Consider the following 27198-nt stretch of genomic DNA (forward strand, 5'->3'; position numbering starts at 1 on the left):
AAGTCATTACTTGTATAATTTGATTTTCTAACTCCAATTTGCATCTTATTGGTTCTTTGGCAATTACTAAGATTTTTGTTTTTTGGGCTGATATTTTCATATTCATTTCTTTTGCGCTAATGTTGAACTCGTGCAATAATCTTTGTAGGTCGTCTTCGCACTCTGCTACTAACACGGTGTCATCAGCGTAACAGAGTATTTTTATCTCTCTATTGCCCAATTTGTACCCTCTTTTTTTCTTCACTTGTTTTATTATTGCAGAAAACAATATGTTAAACAGTAGAGGGCTTAGTGAAACATTTGGTGTCAAATGTTAAAATTATGTAACAAAACAGATAAAAGCACAGCAAAAATTATACACCACAAACATAAAATTATGCGTACCGAAGCATATGAGAATAATATATGAGATGAAGGAATTGACTCTTTCGGTCACCATGTAGACATACGTTTACATCGTCGCCTATATAAATTAGTTTGTATATTTTTAGGAACAATAACACCAGTTTTAACTGTAATAATTGTTGGTCCTTTACGTCTTTCAGGTTATTGATAAAATACGTGCTACTCTCTACGCTATAGTAGTAAAATTATATTAGTATAATGTTTGTAGTTGAAGTTTATAAAGCTATTAACACAGCGTCTGTAGATATCTGCATTATTATGTGAATTTTCATGCAAATCGATAAAGGTTCAATGAAATCATAGGTATATAATAGCTCATATCCATCTCTAGTGACTGCACTGAGAGCACTAAGACTGTACGAAATTGTATGTTTTTAAGCTTAACGATGACAATAAATAGGGTATATAATAAATTATTCCTTTGTAATAAAGAATATACTATGTAATTAGATAGACAACATAGAACAGCAAGAACTATTATATTTTGAAACTTATTTAAGATAGAATATCGAAGGTACCAAAACTGCCTTACGTGTATCCGGCCAGAATATTTAAAAGCATAGTTTTCCCTGCACCAGATGGTCCCATTATAGCTGTTAGTTCTCCTCCAGAAAAGTCACCATTTATGCTGTCTAAAATTACCCGAGATCCTGTAATAGAAAGAGAAGATTACTTAATATTCAAATAACAAACTCTTCACATTCATGTATAATACACCCCATTCCGAAGATTATCTGAACCATAAAATTTAAAATACATAGTACATTTTTATACAACTGAAATTAGGTATCTGTATATTTGTTATGATGTTTTAGTACATTTTACCCTTCTTTGGTACCTTATCTGGCTAAAAAGTGTTTGATCATTCATTACGTTCCTAGATTTTTATGTGATTAGTTCTTGCCGTTTCATAAAGGCAACAACTTAATATTTAATACCAACTGTGTAATAAAGAGATATAGGCTATCGTTAATAGTGTTTACAGTTGAGTCCATGGTTATTTACACATGCGTCATTAATACCTGGTGAGATAAAACACATTCTTTTTATCTAGCATCATTACCTTCCACGCATGAAACTATAGACAAACAAGTCCGCTTATTAAGTATAGACCGCTTATTAAGTAGAGACACACGTTATTTTTATGAACGCTCTCTACTCAGTACATCGCAAAGGTACAGAAACACACTTGGGGAAGTTTTCAAATTTTATGTATACAATTTGTGTTGGAATTTGTTTCAGTTTGTGAGAATTTTTGCTGTTTCTTTGTCCTGTTTGTGTATTTAGAAGTTATTTATATTATACAAAGGGTTATTTTCACAACAAGTCTTATATTGGAGTTTAAAATTTTATGGTAATTGTATTTTATTCTGCCATTAATTTACATACAAAGATAACTTCATTAACAACGTTAAGGAATGGTTTTGGTTAATCTTCCGCGAAAGAGAAACAAATGGCAAACAGAAAACACAATTTGTTTTTTTTGTTTTTAGGACTTACTCTTCAAACCCCAATAGGTCCCCATAATGCTCGAGTGACGGCAAATTTAGCATAACTTCCTCCCCTAATAAACCAATGTATTGCAAAATTAATTTAAATTGCAAATTGAACATACAGACATAGGAACTAATAAGTTTAAACTGCTGCATATCACATCCAAATATAGGTAAATATACTTTAGTTACTCGTGCATTACTGTAACTTCTTAGTTAGTCATTAAGAAACTCTTCCACTGAAAAATATGGTCTTTTAGATAGCTGAACTTTTGTCATTTTACGGAACTTTGGGAAAAATGTTGCAGACTGGGTTGTAAAGGGAGATGGTCGTATAGTTTTTTCTGGAATATAATACAGATTTCTTTACTAACTCGAGGACGGGATCGGTAAATAGACATCAAAAGTTGAATTTCTGGTGGAGTAGTCATGATGAGGCTGTAACAAACAAGAAAACTTCTGTTGTAGTATGTGTAAAGGATATGAGAGTTATAAACTCCAACAGAAGTAGAAAAAGAAAAATAGACTAATTGAAGCTAATGTGACAAAAATGAAAATAGCTTCTCGTTGAAGAAGCCGATGTTACTACTATGAAGAAAATACTACTTTTTCAGTAGTATTAGTAGAGGGAAATGATAACATGAAGAGAATAGAATGAACTAATACAGAAGTATGAATAAACAGATTCAAACTGAATGAAGTTAGGCTAGCTAGATATGCAAGAGAACGACAACTTGACAGTCAAGGCTGAATACGGCCAATTTGCATGCCTGTCAAAGACAAAGTTAAGTATACAAGAACATACCATATAAAAACAGTCCTGTTATATGTTACAAAATTTAAATACCTCTTGTCTATATATAGGGTACAACTCACATGAGAATAAACCTTTACCAAATAATTATAGTACGCTTGGCACGTACAACCAAGTTAGAGACCGAAAGATATGAACAATAATATACAGATAAACTGAACTCTCAATGAATTAAGCAGACACAGCATGACTAAGTAAAATACAACAAAATGAATTAAGCAAAGTTAACGTTAAAGAAATTAAAGTGAGGGAATATAATATATAAAAGACTTAAATTGACCGAACAAATAAAATGAAGCAAATTAACAATAAAATATGTGGGAAAAAAGCAATTAATATTACAAAGTAAATTTACGCAAATAACCTAAATCAATCAAATCCATAATAAAATATAAGAACATATTTTTATGGGGCATATGTACCTTGAGATCAACGTAAGCTACGATAGGATTATACATAAGTTTGGGAAATTAATAAACTTATATGTGTATTAAAAAACAAAGTCAACCTAAATCTTAAAAAAAAGTAATTATTAAACATAGTGAATAAAAATTTCGGAAATTGTCTACGATATTAAACGTAATAGTTATTAAATGTAACAAAACTAACTGTTCCCAAACAAACACATTAATAATTGAACTTCTCTCAAATGGTGTGTCCCAGATAATTAGCACCAGAAGGGGTGCCAAACCATGCTTCCTGTAGGTACATGGGCAAAAATAGAAAATGGAACAAGAACGCTCCAGCTTTTTCCCAAATGACTTCTATGGTTGGAAATAGTGCAACCTCTTAGATGGTATTGAGAGGTCTTTAAGTTTTCACGTGAGTGGCTAAAAACATAATTCCCGTTTACTTCAATTTCAAAAGTGTACGAAAAAAGTCAAAGGAAAAAAAAAATGAAACTAGGAAAGTGTTTTTAGGATAAATAATAATGTAGAAAAGGGCTATTAGCAAAACTTATCAGATGATGTATGTGACCCATGACGTGGTTCAAATTACAGACACATAAAAAGGATTTAAATACAGTATATATATGATTTCTTTAAAATAATATTTTATAGGATAGTTATATTACTGGTGTAATGTGATCAGAGCATTAGATATTTATTTGACAATTTATCAGATAGGGAGTGCGGCCCTGCATGGAGATAAGTAATGTTGTTCCTAGCATGGGCTTCGTAAAATAATTATTTTTAAGCGATAAAACAAAGTTATAAATAGGGAGCGGATTTATATGCGATCAATTTTGATGAAATATGCGCATATATATGCAGTAAAAAATTACGAAATATGCGCAAGATATGCACAAAAATTTAAAAAATGCGAAAATCGAGAAACCACAAATTTTCTGTTTTATTCTATTCTAGGGGGTTCTTTTAAAGGGGGCGGCAATCTTATTTATTATCTTTCAAATAAAATCATTATTTGTTATATTTGCAATTTATTCACATTTTTTACAAAAACTTATACCAATAATTACCTATTTATAATAAAACAACAATATCACTATTATATCTTCGATTATAATTCACAATGTGTTTCTCCAAATTTTTTACGAGAAAACATTTCCTTTGATCAGATAAAATATTTTTATAACTAGAAAAACTCCTTTCAACATCAACAGAAGTAATTGGGGCGTATTTAAAATAACTTGTTAAAGCCGAAAATTCTGCACCAAAATCAATTTAAAAATTTCCATTAAAAATTTCGCATATTATGTCCTCCAAAGTTTTAAAGCCCTTTAAAGACGGGATCTGATCTAAAGCATGACTATTTCAATTTCCGTTAGAAAATCGTAACACTGTGGTTAAAGGTGTAAATTCTCTTAACAATAGGGGATTTAAAAGAATCACCAGAATTATAGCTATTCAATTGGGATACAAATTGTACTAAATATAATAAAAGTAAGTAAAATTCGGATTTCCCGGTAAACCATCCTTCATCATTTTAACATCCTACAATCATTTTATAACGGCGTACTATAAGCACTATAAGTACCTACTTTGTGTAAAGATCGGGTATTTTCAAAGAAAAAATGAAAAGGCAGTAAATGAGCCGTCTCTCTTCAGGTAGTTCTCGAATTAATAGATAGGATAGCCTGTGCAGGGAAATATTTTGTGTCGAATTAAAAAAATTTTTTTTGGACTTAAATGTTTTTAAATAGGCACAACATATGCATGTTTCTTTAAAAATATGCAAAATTTAGTAAAGTTCTCAAATATGCGAAATATGCATGCAATATGCATTTAGCATAAAATCCGCTCCTTAGTTATAAATTGTGAATTTGTGCCTAATTATAGTCGATAACTCTAAGTGTACAAGATTTAATTAATTTCTTTATAAAAACGTTTTAAATTTAATATATTGGGACAGTTTGTTAAATCTATTATAAACAATTTTTCGTTTTCAGTGGTCTCACGTTAATTACACCTGTCGTAAAACAGACCCATATACCTGTTTTTGCAGGTGATCAGAGTCGGATCCTTTTTATTGACAAAGAGTGTTTAATGAAATTAATTAACCATGGGAAATAATGTTACCACAAGGCAATTTAATATTCAATATCAACAAAATGTCTCACAAACATATTCTTCAGCAACATCAAAAGTTCAGTTTTCTTCTAAAGAGCAGGCGATCATTTTAATGCACTAGACAATACCAAACTCCAAGAATACCTTATCTCCTTGGGAAATATAATTCAACCAAAAAATATTATATTCTGCTCTCGACTGTCTAAAAATCGCATATGTATGTACCTATCTAGCAAACAAGTGGTACAATATTTCATGACCAGCAGCGGATATATTGAAATTCAAGTTGAAATTGTTCGAGCTAGGACATTAATAACACCAGCAGAGAGGATTGTTCTCTTTAACGTATGCCCCAGCATACCTCATGAAATACTATTCAACGAATTACAAAATATTGGTTCAGTACCGGCTTCACCTATGACATTCCTTAAAATTAGTGCCACCTTATCTGAATATAACCATAATCTCAGCTTTAGGAGATAAATATACATCAGTTTCCACAATTTAACACTTCCGGAATCATTTCTACTTGAGTTTGATAATAAGTCTTATATAATTTTCATATCACAAGATGGTTTGGTCTGCTACAATTGTAAGAAGCCTGGCCACAAAGCATCTAAGTGTTCCGAATCAACAGTTCCTGAAGATCAACATTCAAATAATGAAAAATCTTTACCCAGCCTAGATAATGCAGTTTCGCAACAAACATATTCACGATCTGAAGAAATCTTAATCTTCCACGTTTTCACCAATGCAGATTCCCAACATGTACATCAGCTGTTAGAAGAACCAACGCTAGCATCCCACGATTCAAACACAACAACCCCGATAACAAACATTGCTCAAGAATCTAACTTTCATAAGCGCACCGTTGATGATATAACTTCAACTGAATTTGAGTATTATTCAGCAGAATCCAAGTCGTTCCTTGACCCTACAATTCTGTCAAAAATCAAGAAATCCAAAACTGTTTCAACGGAAAATAGTAGCAAATCTATATCACTGCTATTAGTATCATTGTTCATTGTTCATTGAAAATTATTCTCCATCTTTCGTTCTCGATTACAACCAACTGGATATGCTTCTAACTAACATTATCGCTCTGCTGGTCCCTTGAGTATCATTCAAGAATACACAAAAGATTACGCCGGTCTAATCGATATGTTCTCAAAAGTATATCCCCACTTAAAAGACAGAAGTATAAAGCGAAAATGAATGTCAATTAAGAAGAAAATTTATGCTTACCTAGGTAAATAAATTTCTGACTCTGACAGTGAGACTTTTCAACTAAGTCAAAAATTTCAACTAAGTCACTATTTCAGTGGAATATTGATGGATTTATATCAATCAAAACAAATATTTCATTTGCAATCTCTATCTGTCTTCAAGTATATCAGTTACTTACATTGAATTAAAAGAACTAAGAGAGCATATACCCTTACCCCGTTTTGTAGTAGAATATTTCACTAGGCATAATATAATCTGGGTATCCTCTTGCACAGATCGAAGAGGGAATATTTTGGAGAACATAATTTCAGAACTTCAACTAAATTTCTTAAACGATGGCTCTTCTACCAGATTCAATGTAAGTACTGGAGACTCTTCAGCAATCGACGTTATTATTTGCGACCCTCCACTCATGCCACGATTTACGTGGGAAGTTCTACCATACACTTATGGTAGTGATCACTATCCCATAATAATAAAGAACCCCACAGCAATAAAACAAGATTCCTTTCTACCAAAGTGGAGAATCGAGACAGCTGATTGGTCCAAATTTGAAAACTCTATTGATGGTCAAATGCTAAATAATTGTTCTTTATCCAATTATGTCGACGAGTCAGTGAATGCTTTGCTTAATATAATTAAAACTGGTGCCAATTTATTTGTCGGAAAAACTAAAAAGACCAAAAGGAACCATCACTCCATACCGTGGTGGACTCCAGAATGTGATACCGCAATTAGGTTAAATAAAGCTAATACAAGTATAACAAGTATAAGAGATACAAAACTACTGAAAACAAAGTAAATTTTAAATCGACAAAAACCAGAGTCCAACTTATAACTAACAAGCCAAAAAATAGTCCTGGTCCAAATACATTTCTGAAATAAATCATTCAACTCCAACGGCTCAAGTATGGAAAAGGATAAAGAAAATATCTGGTCTAAAATATACACCGTTGATCTCAAAATTAAAAATAAACAATGAAATTTCAAATTGTATTATTCAAATGGCCAATGCATTAGCTAAAACATTTAATAATATGTCATCTAATAAAAACTATATTACTACTTTCCTTAACTACAAGATACAAGCTGAAAGTGCTAACTTGCCAGAAAATGAGGAAGAAAACAATTCACTTAACCTGCCTTTTACTATTGAAGAAATGAATAATGCCCTTATGGAATTAAAAAATACTAGTCCAGGACCCGACGCCACACCAGTAATATTTATGTTCATTAGAATTTAAAGGGCGGAAGTCCATTTTCACAGTAAATGGAGGTATGCAGCCAATAATACACTTAAAGGTATTATCTTTCGAACTGTGCTTAATAGGTGGTTGTGCAGATAATATTACTAAAATTGCAAGTCGGATGTCCATTATGAAATTTGTTGCAAAAAGCCCTATTTGGTACACCGGCCTTTTTTGCATGTCACACTGATTCTTAAAAAGACGGTAGTCTAATCACGATATTGGCAACCGACTGCCAGGACTAGGTAAACGTAACAATAATGTACAAATTATATTTAGAGTGGATTAATGAGGAGTATGCAAAAGAACTTGTAAACAAAAATATATACCGGGAAATATTTTTTACCAAGTTCAATCTTCATTTCAAGCCCCCTAACATTGATACATGTGACACATGTGGCAGTTTTGAAAATAAGCGAAAAGAGGCAGATACTAATGAAGTTGAAGATCTTTTAAAGAAAAAAGCAGATCGCTTGAATGACGCAGAAAACAGATACAACTTAAAAAGGCAGAATAATATAAGATGCAAACAGAATTTATAAGAAGTCGTAGCAATGATGGATTTGCAAAAATGCCTCCCCACACCTATGTTAACTAATGGAAGTCGTTTTATTTAAAGCAGTTATGGACATTTAGTCTTACCGTCTATGATGATAGTACTGCCGAAGGTTCATGCTTCATATGGGACGAGTCTATTGCAAAAAGGGGTGGCAACGAGATAGCTTCCGCTGTAATAATGTGGTTAAAAAATTTACCTTCTACAACAGAAGAGGTAACATATTGGTCAGTTAACTGCTCTGGCCAAAACCGATTTTTTTTATTGTGTATGTATATGTCCATAACACCTCAGTAGTTAGAATTCATCATAAATATTTACTCAAGGGGCATACACACAACGAAGCAGACACAATATACATGCACTTATTGAGAGGAAGAAGAAAAGGCTGCCTAGGTACTATGAGTATTTCTGTACCTCATGAATAGGCCCAGTTTATAAGGACCTGCAGTTTTTTAAAACCGCTTATTGTTTATGAGCTAAAAACAAGTGACTTTTTTAACTTTGAAAAAATGGGCAAAGAATCGACAAGTCCGTTTGTGAATCGGAAATGGATCACAGACAATGAACCCTTTCTATGCTCTAAAATTGTGCACTTGAAAGTCGAAAGAGACTACCCTGGCATTATGTTTTATAAAACAACATTTTCCCAGGAAAATTTTAAATCTGTAAATTTTAAAAGGAAAATGAGGAGTTCTCTCGATGGTCTCCTACCAAAAACATTGGACCAAATATTTTTTGACCAATTGATAGTTCAAAATATAACCACTTATAGTCCGTCCGCTCTAACTTTTCCCATGCGTCACGACTTATTTTCAAACAAATTAAGTCAAAACCTAAAGTGAAACGTACACTGATGTGTGTAGTATAATTTAGTATACAGTATACAAAATGTATATACACATCGACGGTCGGTTCACTTTAGGTTTTGACTTAATTTGTTTGAAAATAAGTCGTAACGCATGGGAAAAGTTAGAGCGGACGGACTATAATGGAATTGCTAGAATGGGTACCTTCTATTTACTATTCCTACTATAAATCGTTAAAAATCAAAAAAAAAGTTGCCGTTAACCAAGACAATAATTTTTCATGTTCCAAAGATGATTAACTGCTTTTTAATTTAAGTTTTATATGATTTTTATAATGTTGTTCTGATTATAAGGTTTTTTTCCTAACAAAATCATATCAAAAGGGCGGCTGTCCTGTTTTTTATTAAAATAGTACCACAGAACAAAAAAGGCTGTAGTCCTAAATTATTTATTATTTTAATAAAAAACAAATTTAACGTCGATTATGTTACTGTAAAATAAAATACAAAGCATGCTTTACCACTTTCTTTAAAATCATAAAGCTGCAACATCATTTGATGATTTTAAAGGCATTTAAAATTATTGTATACAAATTAATAGTACTAATTTTGATCTACTGCAAAACAAAGTGAAATGACTTCCGCCCTTTCAATTCTAACGCACATATTTTTAAAACATCTTCCTCTTTCCGCTAAACTATTCCTACTCAATCTCTTTAATCTAATATGGCAAACCAATAAATTTCCGACAGCTTCGTCAAAAGCCATCAACTTACCCTTTTTAAAATCTCAAAAACCAAGTCTAGACCCATCCTCCTAACATGTTCAGTGAGCAAGTTAATGGAGAAAATGGTTAACCATAGACTGATATGGATGATAGACACATCTAATCACATAATATCGGAACAAAATGGATTTCGACCTAATCGCTCTGAAATTGATAATATCTTGGACTTGGAAAGTGACATTCACGAAGCGCTAGCCTCAAAACAATCCTGTGTTGCAATATTTTTTATTTGAAACGATCTTTTAACACTTGCAACTGGAATATAGGCGGAAACTGTCTTAATTTTATTAAGAATTTTTTGTATAATAGATCATTTCGAGTTAGGGTACATAATTCCTACTCTGAGGAATCATCATCATTTTCTTTGCCTTTTCCCTATGCGAGATCAGCTTCCCTAATTGCATTTCTCCACAAAATTTTATCTTGGGTAATATCAATGTTAATCCCCTTTACCAACATGTCTTGCCTTATCGTCTCCCCTTTGGTATCCTTCGGTCTTCCTCTCCTACTGCTTCCAGGAATCTGCACTTCAGCTATTCTTCGTATTGGGTAATTAACGTCTCGACTTTGAACATGACCAAACCATCTTAACCTATGCTCTCTCATTTTGGCATCAATTGGTGCCACACCTAAACTTCCCCTAATATACTCATTTCTAATTTTATCCTTCTTTGTCACTCCACTCATCCATCTAAGCATTCTTATTTCCGCCACATATATTCGTTGTTCCTCTTTCTTTTTAACGGCCCAACATTCAGTTTCGTACATCATAGCCGGTCTTATGGCTGTTTTATAGAATTTTCCCTTCAGCTTCATTGGATTTTTTCTGTCGCACAATACTCTGTCTCCACTTCATCCATCCATCCCTAATTCTACTGCATGCATCTGTAATACAGATCATAGGTACTTAAAACGATTGCTTTTTACAATCATTTCACCATCCAAAGGTACCATTTTATTTGTAGTAACTCCATCTTTAAATGAACACTCCAAATACTCTGTGTTTGTCCTACTAAGTTTTAGACCTTTTTCCTCCAGAGCTTGTCTCCACTGGTCCAGGTTTTGTTCTAAGTCTCTTTCACTATTTCCTACTAACACTACATCATCAGCATACATTAGGCACCATGGAATGCTACTCTGTAGTTTCGCTGTTATCTGGTCCAAAACTAATGCGAATAAATAAGGAATAACTACCGAGCCTTGGTGCAATCCTACTTTCACCTGAAATTTATCAGTCTCTCCCACACCTGTCCTAACACTAGTCGTTACTCTCTCATACATATCTCTCACAATCTTTACATATTCGCCAGTGACTCCTTTCTTATTGAGTGCCCACGACATAATCTCTCGAGGAACTCTATCATATGCTTTCTCAAGATCAATGAAGACCATATGAGCGTTGGCCTCTTTATTCCTGTATTTTTCCATCAGTTGCCTTACAACGAAAATTGCATCTGTTGTTGATCTGCCCTGCATAAAGCCAAATTGATTATCGGATATTTCGGTTTCTTCACGTATCCGTCTATCAATTACTCTCTCCCATATTTTCATAATGTGGCGAAGTAGTTTTATAGCCCTGTAGTTTGTACATTGTTGTATATCTTCCTTGCTTTTGTAGACAGGTACTAATATACTGCTTGTCCATTTGTCTGGCATTTGTCCAACTTCCATAATTCTATTAAATAGACCTGCTAGCCAACTTATTCCTGTCTCTCTCAAAGCTCTCCATACTTCCCCAGGAATATCATCTGGTCCGACTGCTTTTCCTTTCTTTATTTTTTGAAGCGCTTGAGCCACTTCCTCGTTTGTTATTCTGGTAAGTATTGCTGTTACTGTCTCCGATAACTCCACAGGCTGTCAGTCAAATTCTTCATTTAATAAACTGTCAAAATATTTTCTCCATCTCTTTTTGACATCCTTTTCGTGAATTAGTGTTTTGTTATTTTCATCTCGGATACATCTAATATGATTAAAATTTCTTGCTTCCTTTGCTCTCTGTTTGACTATTTTATATATCTTTGCTTCGCTTTCTCTGGTATCAAGTTGATCGTATAGGTTTGAATACGCTTCTGCTTTAGCTTTTGCTACTGCTACGTTCGCCTCCTTTTTGGCGACCATATAGTTTTGAAGATCTATGTCCGATCTGGTTTCTTGCCACTTTTTATATAACTTTCCCATCTCTCTTATTTTTCCTTGTACTTCATTTGACCACCCCCAAGTCTCTTTATCCTCAAACTTCTTTCCTAACGTTTCCCAAGTATTTCAATAACCGTCTCTCTAATAATATTGGCCATTTTTCTTTAAATTGTATTAGAGCTTCCTTTCATGTTCCAACATATGTTTTCTAATATTCTTGCCCTGAATAGACCTTCTTTCTCATCTTTTAGCATCCACCACTTGATTTTTTTGTGGTCCTCTCCGATATTTTTGTTTAGTTTCGCTTTTTACTTCGATGTCCAGAACAAGCAGCTTATATTGTTGGTTTACTGTCTCACTAAATATTACCTTGCAGTCCTTGCATTCACGTATGTCTTCTCTCCTTATCATGAAGTAGTCTATTTGGGATTGATGTTGTCCACTTTTGAAGGTAATAAGTTGAGTTTCTCTCTTTTTAAAGAATGTGTTAACAATCGCCATATCCAGTGCTGTTGCTAATTCAAGCATGTTATCTCCAGCTTCACTTCTAGTTCCAAAGCCCAATCTCCCATGTATTGTTTCATATCCTGTCTTGACTTGGCCCACATGTGCATTGAAATTACCTCCTATTATAACTATCTCTTCTGCTGGAATATCACTCAGTATGTCTCCTATTTGGTCATAGAAAGCTCTTCTTTCATTCTCACCCAGACCTGTTTGAGGAGCATACACACACAATATTCAATACCTCTTTATCAATTACTAATCTCACTGACATCATTCTATCACTCGCTCTTACAACTTCTACTACGTTATCTTTCATTTCACTCTCAGCAATTATACCAACTCCATTTCTAGTGTTAGTACTCCCTACATACCACAATTTGTATCCTTCACCTAGTTATTTCGCCCTTTGTATTTTCCACCTAGTTTCTTGAATACAAGCGATTTGAACGCTTCTTCGTTTGAGCCCATCCACTCTTACCTGTAAGACTATCAAGATTCCAAGACCCTATCCTGATTTTTCTAACCTGTAATGGTGTTCCCCCTGAGATGGTCCTCACCCGGAGATCCGAATGGAGGCTCATTTTACTTCCGGAATATTTTACCTCAGGAGATGCCATCATTTGAATATAAGTTTTTATTGCGTTGGAGGTCTTTTCATTATTATGGCCTGAAAAGATTTTTTTTTGGATATTTGATGCCTCAATGTCTTTTCCATCAGCACCATACCCTGCCTGCACGTTTAGCCAATACAGCACCAATGCAACCAAAGTGCAGTATTACCCCACACCCGCGTGCATTTTTCTGTATAGGCCAGGATCCCTACTGTAAGGACTGCCCTATAATCCAATGTATTGTTGCCCGTATCCCGCTACTAGGAGGCACGTACTTTGTTCGGGATACGTACTCTGAGGAATACGCTGAAGAAAATGGAACTCCACAAGTTTCAGTACTTAGTCCTACTTTGTTTCTAGTAGCAATAAATATTATCATGCATAATCTACCTAATCCCTAAAACCTCGATTATTCGCAGACGATCTTGTTGTATACATCAAAGGTAAAAACATTAAATTAATGATAGATGCATTGCCTTCAATGCTAAGCTAGTTAAAGGAATGGTCAGCCAGTACAGGTTTCGAATTTTCAGTACCAAAAACTTCGGCAGTATTCTTCAACAAAAAACCTCCTCAAGTGTACCCAGCATTAAAGATGTATAAATCCAGAGTGGCATTTAAACCACCCGCAAAATTTCTAGGCATGTGGTTTGATCAAAAACTGTCGTGGCAAGAGCATATAAAACAGACTGTATCCGAATGTCATAAAAGACTAAACCTATTGAAAACACTGGCTAACAACAACTTAATTGAGGGTATATCGAACATTAATAAGATCTAAAATAGACTAGAGGTAAATCGCATATGCTTCAGCCTCAACAAAAACACTTAAAACGCTCGAAACTGTATAATCTTGGCATTAGAATTGCTCTTGGAGCATTCCGGACAACTCCCATCGAAGGTTTAATGAGTTGAACCGGTGAGCCGCCTTTACAATACCGACGAATGTATTTAACACTATCTCAATAAATTTCTATCGCCTCAGATCCAAGTAAACCACTGTACGACAATACTTTCAACGATAAGTACATGAACTACTTTGATAATAGGGTTCGGACACCTAAACCTTATTACGAAAGAATTCGAACGTACTGTTCTGACCTAAATATAAAATTCCCAAAAGTTTTTCCAATAAAGTCTGACAACTGGCCCTCGTGAACTATTGCAGAACCGAAAATTAATGTATCATTAAGCTAAATATTAAAGACCAAACAAATACATCAATCTTTAAAGCAAAGCTTAATTTTATCTTAAAGCAACAGTATAAAGACTGGTTTAAAATATTTACCTATGCATCAAAAACCGAAATAGGAGTTGGTGCAGCTATTATCACATCAGACGGTCCCTTAAAATTTGACCTTTTAACTTATTCTACCATATGTTCATTAGAATTTTTGCTTTATTCAAAGCCCTACAATATATTAACAGCAAAAACATCTCCTACAGTGTCATTCTTTCCGATTGCCTCTCCGCAATTAAAGCTATGTAAAACCTCTACTCAAAACATCCCACAGAGATGATGATAAAATTGGTACTTCAGAAAGCTCAAGAAAATCTCAGAACAGTAAACTTCTTGTGGATACCTTCGCACATTGGTATCGAAGGCAATGAATTGGCAGATGTAAGTGCTCGCGATGCTATTGGTAATGACGAATCGGAGGTCGAACATCGGAGTGCGGCAAGTGATTTAAAAGCCTTTTTCAAAAATAAAGTGTTAAGTGATATAAATAATAGAAGCACTACGCAAAGGTCATAGTTACAGAATGGGGAACAATGAAATCCAAATATTATGTTATGCAGACGACGCCGCATTAATCGCCGAGACAGAAGACGATCTCCTAAGATTAACACACATCTTCAATACAACAGCCAAGCAATAAAATATGAGAATATCAGCAGAAAAAACCAAATGTATGACAACATCTAAATACCCACTGCGATGTAAAATCGAAATTGATGGGAAAATAATAAAGCAGGAAGCAAGGTTTAGATATCTGGGAATAGATATAACCAGTTACGGAGATGTTGAAGAGAAAGTACGACAACAAAGCTTAAAAGCAAGTAAAGCGGCGGGATCTCTTAATTACGCAATCTGAAAGAACAAACACCTAAGACAAGACACAAAAGCAAGAATCAATAAAGCAGCAGTTAAACCTATATTGACATATACGGCGGAGACAAGACTTGACACATCTAAAACGAGACGACTACTAGAAACAACAGAGATGAAAATACTCGGAAGAATATCAGGAAAAGATCTGTTAGATAGGGAGAGAACCGAAAACATAAGAAGACCATGCGATGTAGAAGACATAAATGGATGGGTGACAAAACAGAAACAGGAGTGGAACGGACACATTAGTAGAATGGAAGAGGATAGAATAGTACGAATAGCACGAGATAAGTCACCAAATGGACGAAGAAGTATTGGCAGACCAAGAAAAAGATGGTGCGATAACTTTAGCAATTTAGGAGGCTAATATTGAAGAAGAAACAGGCTTTAAAGCCTACATACAAGAAGGAAGAAGAAGAAGAAGCGTTACGTGAGTGGAACCGGGAGTGGCAAAATTCTGCTTCGAAACTAAAACTGATTAAAAGTGACATTTCTCCGTGGCAACCTACAATAACAAGCAGAAAATCCCAAATAATCTTAACACGTCTGAGACTGGGCCATAGTAGGTATACACACGCACACCTATTCACAAGCAGCGAAGCTCCAAAGTGTTTGGTTTGTAATGTAGTATACAGTATAGATCATTTCTTAACTGATTGTCCTAAATATGCTATTGAAAGACATCTATATGGCATCCCTAACAGCGTGCAAACGTTACTGGGAAAAAACTTTGGTTACAGAAAACTAATAGGGTATTTATCTTGTATCAATATGACGTACAAAATTTAATCATGTAAGTCCTAGATATTACTGATATTTGTATCTATTGTAAATTGTAACCGTTATGTCGCTAATATCCTTCGGGAGGATGCGGCTTTGGTTAAGAAAAATATCAGATATTTGGTGTTGCGAGGATTCAACAGACTTTAAAACTTTAGTATCCGCTCTGAGGTTCCCTTGTTTTCGGACATTTTTAAATTTATTATTTCATTTTTATTGCATATTTACAACGCAAAAAAGTAATTAAATTGTAATCGATTTTTTTAAGATGTTGCTAATCATTTTGACGTTCTATTGATGAAATATTAGTTTCTTACTTCGGATACTTCCACAATTTTTGTGAAGATGGCGCTTAGATTAATAGATTAATTTATAATTGCATATTACGAAATATTAAAAAAACTTAAATTCAGTATTCAGTATTAACTCCGCCTGGAGTGGTGATGCTGGGTGAATCGAGTAGCTCAGAAGTCACCATCACTGCCGGTCCCAAGCCCGGGTAAAGGAGGAGGGTTGAAGAGCAAGGCTAGCGACCTAACCCTCGTAAAAAAAAACAATGCTCAAAGAACTGGAACAGTAGCCTCGGATACTGGATGGAATAACGATGACGACCTAGCGAGAAAACGGAAAAAACGAATGTGGAAAAAAAACCTGAAGAGAAATATTCTACGATTCGCATGCTGGAACACTACATCATGGAACGCTAAAGACCAAGAAATTATATTAGAAGTAGAAAAGCACAAAATAGACATATGTACAATCTCAGAGACAAAGAAAAAGGGTAAAGGTAACACAGTATATAGAAATCATATATTCTTCTACTGCGGAGTAGACAAGAACATCAGAGCACAAGCAGGTGTTGGCATATTAGTAAACAGAAAATTTGAAAATAACATCGAAGAGGTTAATTACACCAACCAGCATATAATGGATATTTCAATGAAGATAGCTAATGAAAAAATCCATATTGTTAGCATTTATGCACCAGATGTAAACAAACCAAAGAACGAGAGAGACGAATTTTTCGAAAAACTTCAAGAGACCCTAGATAGATTGCCACAAACAGAAAAAATATTCTTGTCGGGAGATTTCAACTCAAGAATAGGAAATACACCCATCCAAGGAATAATGCACAAGTTCAACGAAGCACCAACAAATGATAACGGAGATTCACTAATAGAGATATGTGCACACAACGAGTTGCGTATCAACAATACATACTTTGACCACAAAGAACAACATAAATATACATTCACTAACACAAGGGGCCACAGATCGATGATTGACTATGTGATAACCAACAGAAAAGTTCACCCACGGGAAGTACTTGACGTACGCACAATAACATCTGCGAATGTGGGAACGCAACACGGAATGGTTATATGTAAGTACCGTCACGCGTACATAATAGAGAGAAAGAAACCACCTAACTACATCACCAAGTTCAACATAGAATCCCTACAAGGCGAAAGTACTAAGGATCTCTACCAAAAAAGACTTGAGGAAAAGATCAATCTTAGCCCTATTGAAATCACAGACAATATAAACGAAGCATGGGAAAAAATAAAAAATCATATAACTAGTAGTGCAAAAGAAGCCATTGGAGAAAGAACAATTGACTTAAACAGCGGCAGAAACCAAAAACCATGGTTCACACAGGAAGTCAAAGATTTAGCAAAAGAGAAGAAAGATGCATACGTAAGATATATTAACAGTAGGACCCCAGAAGAATATCAAAGATATAAATCGGAAAGAAATAGAACAACTAACAGAATCAAAGATCTAAAACAAATATATTGGGAAAAATTCTCAAATGACATGGAACATGATTTACGAGGAGGTCAAAGGAAGGTATGGAACATGTTGAGGAACAGGAAGAAGCCGGTTACCGAAGAATTACAAATTAACGCAATAAAACCAGAAGAATGGGTAACTCATTTCGAGAATCTATACAAAGACGATAACGACGATAATAATGAAGTACAAAGAAATGACCTACAAAACATTCACCAAGAAGAAACAGAGAATGACAACATCACCCAAGAAGAAGTAAACGAAGCAATCAAAAGATCAAAAAATAGAAAATCACCAGGTCCGGATAATATACCAAATGAATTAATTAAATACGGAGGTACAAAAATAATAGAAGAGATAACAACATTATTCAAAAAAATTGTAAACAACATGGCAGTACCAGAGGAATGGAGAGAGAGTATAACAATACCCATCTACAAGAAAGGCGTAAAGACAGATCCTACGAACTACCGAGGAATTACACTACTCAATTCTACATCAAAACTATTGACAAAAATTCTATCCCAAAAAATATATAAGAAAGCCGGTGTATCGGAAGAACAACAGGGTTTTCGCCCAAACAGATCTACAATAGACGCTATTTTCATAATGCGACAATTAGTTGAGAAATCAATAGAATTCGACAATCCCATGTTCACATGCTTTGTAGATCTGAAACAAGCATTCGACAGAGTACGATTAAAGGACGTGCTCACTATCCTTGAAAAGAAAAACATAGGTCAGAGGTATAGACACATAATCAAAGAGCTCAATAGATCCAACAAAACACGAATTAAAACCACACACGGGCTCACGGAAGAAATCAAAATCAATGCAGGCATTAGACAAGGGGACAGCCTCAGTCCATGCCTATTTAATTTAATAATGGATGAAGTTATAGGTAGTGTTAACATAATGAATCAGGGATACAAAATGGGTAACCGAACCATGAGAATACTTTGCTACGCAGATGATGCAATCTTAATAGCCGAAAACGAAGATGACTTACAACGCCTACTACAAAAATTCAAAATAACCGCCGAAAAGTATAACCTGACACTATCCAAAGAGAAAACCCAATCGATGGTAATATCCAGGAACCCAATTAGATGTAAGTTAGTAGTGGACGACCATATAATCGAACAGGTAATGGATTGCAGATACTTAGGTGTGGAAATATCTAGCGACAGGCATCTGTGGCAAGAATCAAAACAGCAGGCAATGAAAGCAGCAAGAATATCTGGTTTCCTGAGGGATATAATCTGGCGGAATAAATATATGAGCACCGAAAGTAAAGTCCGCATTTATAAGACATGTGTTAGACCCGTACTGACATACGCAGCTGAGACAAGGGCCGAGACAACAAAGACCAAACAGATAATGAGAACAACAGAGATGAAAACCCTAAGATCCATAAGAGGTATCACACTCAGAGATAGAGTACGAAACGAAGACACATTGAGAGAGCTAGGCGTTCAGGACGTAGTGAGATGGACAAGAGCGCGACGACGCATGTGGAGGGACCACGTAGATCGGATGGACCCTGAACGTATGGCGCATTGGGCGAAAACACAGAAGCCCAACACCAAGCGACCCATAGGAAGACCCAAAAAACGATGGTACGAGAGTTGGAGCTCCGGATCGCAGCAAAGACTGTAACAGAAGAAACAGGACATAGTCCTATTACAAGAAGAAGAAGAAGAAGAAGAAGAAGAAATTCAGTATTGAAAACGTAAGTATTTTTAAGGTAAAAATATATATACCACAGCTTTGCCCAACTAATATTTTTCCTATTAATGTTTTTAATTTCAATGTTTTAAATTAATCACATTGACATTTGTGTCAAATTTCCAGAAAAAGTTCACTGGCTAACGCTCACGAACTTTTAAAAATCCCCCCTACGTACGAGAGCTCACAGCGTATAGGTAACCAAAAAATTAAGAATATATTAGAATTTTCTCTGAATGAATATTATAAATATTGGAATGATTAAAAGATACTAAATTCACTTAATAAATTTACTGGAAGATTTAATAGGAAAGAAATGTCACAATAAAACGGACTAAGAAAATGGCTGCTATGACAGTTATTAAAAAAAAATTACCATGTGACGACGTTACAGATTTAGTTCCTTGGTTCCTTCTAAACACTCCTGATACATTTAGTGAAGCACATTTCGAAATTCCAATAATTTAACTGAAACTAGGTACTAACCTGTAAACTTGACCTAAATTTGTCACATGCCACTCCAAACAATTTCCAACCAAGAGTGAAGTCAGAGTTTTCTGTCTGTCACAAGGACGACCTCAGAACACGAAGTAATAATATTCACCACGAGAGGGTCGCTGGCTCCCAACCCAACAAATAAAAAAAAATAGTTTTAAGTTTATTTAGTGGCGACGATATTAAAATAAATATTTTAAAAAATAAGAAAAGATAATAATTATAGATAATAGTTAATTACGAGAAAATTAGAGAAATTGATTAAGAGCATTATTGTTTTTAAAAAACAATATGGCGAATCCAATATGGCCGAAAAAAAATTGAAAATTTTATTTTAAATGCATCTGTTTTTGAAATTTTATATAATAAGGGAATTTTGAAATTGCTGTCTACCAATACATTTTGTTTTTGAATTACAATATTTAGAACCGATTACTTAGTTACAACCACCCAATTACACAACAATCGCCAGAATCATGTAATTTGCATCATTTTCACAATTTAGTATTCAAACAACTGCCAGCCATACATAGGCAGTTAAAGGCAGCTAAACCAATGTGATTCCCTATCTTCTGACTGTATATTTTGAGATTAATAAACATTAATCGCAGAATTATGCAGAGTTATGTACTTTTGAATATATTTTTAGGAAATTTTGATTATTTCAAGTATATTCTTACTATATATTTATTAACAAATTTTATGCATTTATTGTTATCAAATCTGTTTTGTTGTTTCATTGGATCAAATCTGCCGCGGTTCACCTGGGCGAGGCTTAGAGTCGATTTCTCATACCTGCGGTAATCTATGGTTCAGTTGAACCAGGTTCACCGGTGATCTACGGTTTTGTCGGGATTGCATTTCTCATTGCTCGTTCATGTCAGCGCTCGTTCTACAGCTTTCGAGAAATGCCAATAGATGGCAAAAGGTAAAAAACTGTCGCCATTTTGAATTACCTTTTTTATGCTGTTTTTGAATAAAGTTAAATTTAAAGTATTTATAGTCAAATAGTCATTTTAATAATTATAAATAAATATTATAAAAACAAAAATATATCGTTAGCTTAATATAATAAAATAGGATATATTTATATATGACAGCGTCTCGTGTTAATACGACGCATGCGTAGTCCATGAAATCATCTGAACTGAGTTCTGAAATCTTTGAACGGCCGAATTCCACCGTTCAAGCTCAAGCATCGTTCAAGTTTAAACTGCCATCGGTTGAACCATGCACTGTTATCCTTAATGGCAATTACGGTTCATTCTCTTTAATTCTTGACTAAACTGGAAAGGTGGCGCCACTAAAGACTTTTCCAAATGCGCATGTCATCGCATCTGCAGAAACTGCAACAGCGTTGCCACATTTAGTAGATTTCTACTTTTTTGGTAGATTTTTGATATTGTTTAAAAAATTCTAGTATTTTTTAGTAAATTTTTGGTATATTTCAACATTTTGTTATGGCTGAAATAAAATTTGCTTTTTATAGTATTTACCCCATTTCTAAATTAGTTTTCAGACATTTTGTTACAATTTCCCAATGTCATTACCGAAAATAAGATTCAGGACGTAGATGATGAATTTAAAGGCCGCGTCTCACCATCAAATAATTTGATCAAACAGTTTGAGCAAACTCGGGAAGTACGTCAAAGTGACGTCACAATTGCAGTTTTTTTGAAATTCTAAAAATCTGTGCTCTCACTATCAGTCTAGTTTGATCAAATTTTTTGAATTGAGTTGTCTAACTTGTTTGTACTTTATTTAAAATTAAAATTTTTCATTATTATCCACAATGAACACTCAGGATGTGACGTCACTAACTGTCACTTTCAGTTTGCTCAAACCAGTTTGATCAAATTAATTGATGGTGGAACGCGGCCTTTACAGAGAAATGAAACTGGATTCTTGTGCAGTTTCAACAAACTTGCAGATTTCAAGTAGCAGTGCAAGCAGTATATCAGGTGTTATTGAAGAGTTATGGCATTCGGTGAGCCTATTAGAAGCTAACGATGGAAAACTAAAATATCTAAGCATATGTAACTTTGCAAAACAAAGAATGTTGTGTTTACGTGTTTCCAATGTAAAATGCGAAAGAATTGTGTGAAGAATTTGATCCTGACATGCAGAAATCAGTGGATGAAAAAATATTATATACAAATATTAAATATGACACTGATAAAAATTAATTCTAGTTCTTTCCCAAATAAAATCTAAAACAGTTTGGTTTTTTTACAAATATTCATACTATATTAATTTCTAGTTAGTCAGCTGTTGTTTTTATTATAAAAAGTCCTAAATTATATACAAATACGTTAATACAGTTTTATAGTATATTTTAGTTTTTGATTTAGTAGATTTTAGCTAAACTTACAGACTTACAGTAGATTTTCTAAATAAAATGTGGCAACGCTGTGCAGAAATGTCATTTTATTTTGTCTTGTCAATGGCATCTGATGACATCGTTGTTTGTTTACATACGTGTTTGGATTTATTTTATTAAATTGTTTTTTTACTTTTTACTTATAGATTAGCTATATATAACAAAGACTTTTGTTCTCTTACTATAAAGTAAAATATTCAGTTTGTGTGCAAATTTGGATTGGTGTTTAAATGCTGTGTACCAAACAGGACTGAGAAGTAAGGAATATTCTTTTGGGTTACTTTGCATCCATGTAATTTAAAAATTTTGTGTTAATTATATGTTTATAAACTCGGCAATGTTACAAAAAGATACTGGAAATATTTTAATTTTATTATGAGCTTAATTTTGGTACTTTCCTGTAAATTGTGCCGTTAATTTTTTAAATAAATATTTTAATTTTTGAATTTTGTTTTTCTACCTTTCCTATTGTATGAACTATATTTATAATTGCAGTAAAAGACTCCATAATGTAATGCAAATTACAAAAAATAATCGCTAATGTAAGAAACAATATTGTCGATTATTTTTATAATTTGCATTATGTTCTTGTTTTACTACAATAATTAGCAACAAAGCTTATTTGAACGTTTAAAATTCCCGCCATTGTTCATTTAGTTCATGACTAAACCGGACAGAGGGCCTTGTATACATTGCAATTTTACGTATTAAAGAGTTGCCTATCTATTCTACTTATATATACCTTATCTATGGGTTGAACGTGCGAATTGAGAAAGACGATTTTGACTTTAAACTGACGTTTACTAGAAGTTCTGGTTAAACTGGAGTTGAACTCGATATGAGAAATTGGCCCTTAATCGCATACGTGGGTCGCATAATTGGGTCGTGCGTAAAGTCCACCGTGCGATTGCGGATCACTTATTTAGACAGACCATAAGCCATTCATTAGTGTTTCAGACTGCCTAAATCTTGCATACCGTGGAAACCTCCAGGACTTTGTGGAAGGCTACCCAGAAGGAATTGAATGGCTATGTAAATTGGACATTATCTTTTAGGTTCATTCATTATATTTTAGCGTTTAAATAATAAGATTTGTGTATTTATCGTACTGTAAAAGTCCATACCCTAAATAAGATAAATTGATACTGATTTCTCACTAATAAAAATTTTATTAACATACCTCAGCTTTTGTCATATCTTAACTGCCGAGTTATCTATAGCTGAATTTAAACAAATATATTTTAATTAGTTTAATCTAAACTGAGAGTCATCGCTAATTTCAATGTAGGTATGTAAATAATTATCTCGTTTATTGCCTACATCTTGGGGACGACCAACTTTACATTCAGTGGTCGGTCTCCAAAAGGAATTATATATTATATCATTACGATAATAATTTAATTAGCGTCATAAGCTATTAAATCATACTCAAATTTTACGACAGGAATTCATTGCTTTGTTTCTTATGCTTTTCATAGGAATCGTTAAACTAAGCAACGGTTTTTAAAACAATAAGCTGATTCACTGACGCGTGTTCTAGTGCTAGGAGGACTTATTTTAGACGTATTGGCTTCTTCTTCATGGTGTTGTCGGAAAACGTTATTGCGTTTGCAACAATTTCAGTCCTCTTCAATTTTGTAGAAAATTTGAAAATGGTGGGTATATTAATGGATATATTAAGAAAAAATAGTCAATATGGTTTTCCTTTAAAATCAAGATGGTGGCTAACGCAACGATGTAATTCAGTCACGACTTTAACCCTCTTAAGGTTAGAACACTAAAACTTCGGACAGATCACAATGCATGTTTGGCCTTTTTTTGTCTAACGCGACTGGACTATATAAGTATTTAATAGAAAGGAAACAGTTCACAATGTTTTAGGTACAGATCAAATTAACGAAGCAAGCCGGCAACTACTATTTTGGGTATATTAAAATATGATGTCATCAAATGTTTCAGGCCAGCAGAGAATAATAATTTTTAAATGTTTAAAGCTACTAAATAAAATAACCTATTATTTAAACAGAAACAAACTGTGAATAAATACAGTGTGTGACAAAAATGCAGGTAATAATTCAAACCAAATATTCTGGGATCAAAAATAGCATAGGCGTAACTAGGGGTGGTTTTGGGGGTTATAACCCCCCCCCCCCCCCATTTGGATGTATTTTGAGCTCAATACGTTTAACACCATTACTATTCCATACCCCCCAGAAACCATCAAGTAGTTGTAACCTCCCCCTAGGATCATCTTGGTTACACCTCTGAAAAATAGTTCGATTGAACCTAACTTACCTCAGTACAAATGGGCACATAAAAAAAGTACAGCCCTTTGAAATAACAAAATGAAAATTGACTTTTTTCAAGATATGGAAAACTATTAGAAATTTTGTATTGAAAATGGACATGTGACACTCTTATGGCTGGACAATCTTAAAAAATATAACAGTGAAATTTGTACACCCATAAAAATTTTTAGGGGGTTTTGTTCCCTTGAACCCCCCCCCCAAACTTTTGTGTACGTTCCAATTAAATTGTAATTGTTTTACGACCAGTTAAACACAATGTTTTTAAAACTTTTTGCCTCTTAGTATTATTTTGAGCCAGTTTTTATCGAGATGCAGCTTCTTTTTTAATAGGTTTACATAAAAAATTTATAGGGGGTTTTGTTCCCTTAAACCCTGCAAATGTTTGTGTACGTTCCAATTAAATTATTATTGTGGTACCATTAGTTAAACACAATGTTTTTAAGACCCCTATAAAATGTGGGGTGCATAACTTTCACTATAATTTGTTTTAAAGATATTCCTGCCATAAGAATTCCAGATGTCCATTTTCAATAAAAACTCTATAATAGTTTTTGATAGGTACCTATATTTGAAAAAGATCGATTTTCGTTTTGTAATTTCAAAGGGCTGTAACTTTTTTTATGTGCACACTTGTACTAAAGTAAGATAGGTTCAATCGAACTATTTTTGGTCCCACAACATGTGATTTAATTTATGACCTGCATTTTTGTTACACCCTGTATAACTGAGTATACAGTGTTAGTAAAAAGTCGCCTTCCTCTATCGTATCTTTTAAATAATAATAATAATAACTAATAATAGCGAAATTCGGAAGGAAGAAATAAACGGGCGTAGGCCTATCATATAGTCATAACAGGTAACGTAGTAGTGACAGATGCCCTTACAGAGCCACTTTGATCAATAATAATTGTATAAATGAGACTTTATGGCATGTGATATCTCGTTTGAAAAGTATTGAAAATACCTATTCAATCATAATAATTTTGTTTGGGTTTAAGTTGATTTTTATGAATAAATTAAATAAATACTAAAATGGTAGTTTCGAATTTAATTAATAAAGATTTAAACGTCCGCCTCTGGTTATTTGCCGAAAAATTTGACGTTGACGTAAAAAACTAGAGAATTTAAAAGCGCCGAAACAAATGGTATTACAATGTTCGCAAGATGGCTCCTCCCCATGAAGATGAACTAGCTAAAGGTATTCTACCAAAGTTATAATCTTTTACAAAAAATATGATGTAAATCAATGAATACCAATTTAATAATGTTTGTGTAATAATATTTGTTAGAACCAATTGATTCTTTCTACTTCCTGCTGGGTCAGTTCTATGTTGTGTTCCTATATTATTAGCTGATGATGGCTCTTGTTGGGGCGAAACGGGTCCTTTTGTAAAACTGAACTTTTTAATAAAACATTTTTTGTGGAATTTTCTTAGAGTCCGGAACTTTGTTAAAAACATTTTGTTGGAATTTTTTCAAAAAATAATCAATATAAGATGGTTATAAATAATAATATGTATGTAATCAGTAGTAATTACACGAGAGCTCTAAAATTATCGATTTGTATCCCGAACGACACTTTGACAGTTTTAATTTTACAACCCGAAGGGGAATGAAATTATGTCAAAGTATCAGGAGGGCAAAACAAATCTATAATTCGAGCTCGAGAGTAATTCTGTAAGATTATTTCATGACTAAAACTGGTCGTTATAAAAGGAATAATAAACTTTGTTCGTTACTATACTGATTTTGACTTTATTTCTATATCTATGCACTTTTGGATCCATTTTATGCACTTTAAAGGTGCAATTATGCATTTCCAGCCATTTTTGAATAGTAGACTTGTTTCCAGACGTCATCCTGAACATAATGCAAAAAACTGTGAGTCTCTAGGTGCTGTATTTAAAAATCGATTTATTCGGGTGTTTTTAGTGCTAAACGCCTTGGTCTAAAAACGAATTTTTAAAAATTGTAATGAGCAGATAAAATAATACCTAATTACTGGAAGCTATTGCTGATAAGAAGATCCGTAGTGTTATCCGTATGTTACCAAATATAAAACCTGCGTTTAATGAACCATACAAAAAATGTAAAAATAAAAGACTGTTTCATAAGACATATCGCACTTTTGTATGTCAGTAAATATATACAGGGTGGGGCATTAATGCAAGGAAGTACAATTATGTACTCGCTTTGTCGGAAAAGATGCGGTAAAAATTGAAGTACAGATAGAAAATAATCTAAACATATTTTCAAATAGACAGGTCCACCCGTATTGACAGGGTGACACAAACTTATGTTTTTTTAAATGGAAGACCCTTTATATTTTTACATGTTTGCATTTTTCTCGAGGCCTTCTTTCTTAGAATATAAGGTTTTTAATATTATACTAGGTATTTTAAAAGATAATTACGTTTTTTGTTAATTTCGTAGCAATATTCACACCCTGTAGAATTGTTGTGATTTGACATCAAAAT

At 33.7% G+C, this 27198-nt stretch overlaps 1 protein-coding gene across 2 annotated transcripts in view; it reads right to left on the reverse strand.

The window, feature by feature from the left end:
- Positions 1-27198, reverse strand: part of LOC114328838 (ATP-binding cassette subfamily G member 4-like) — a 405691-nt gene that overhangs the window by 212183 nt on the left and 166310 nt on the right. For both annotated transcript variants that reach the window (XM_050656037.1, XM_050656038.1), the window contains exon 2: positions 938-1055. In XM_050656037.1, the coding sequence (XP_050511994.1) occupies positions 938-1055 (118 nt within the window). The remainder of the gene's footprint in view (positions 1-937; positions 1056-27198) is intronic.

The sequence above is a fragment of the Diabrotica virgifera genome, chromosome 7 (genome assembly GCF_917563875.1).
Source record: "Diabrotica virgifera virgifera chromosome 7, PGI_DIABVI_V3a".
Lineage (NCBI taxonomy): Eukaryota > Metazoa > Arthropoda > Insecta > Coleoptera > Chrysomelidae > Diabrotica > Diabrotica virgifera.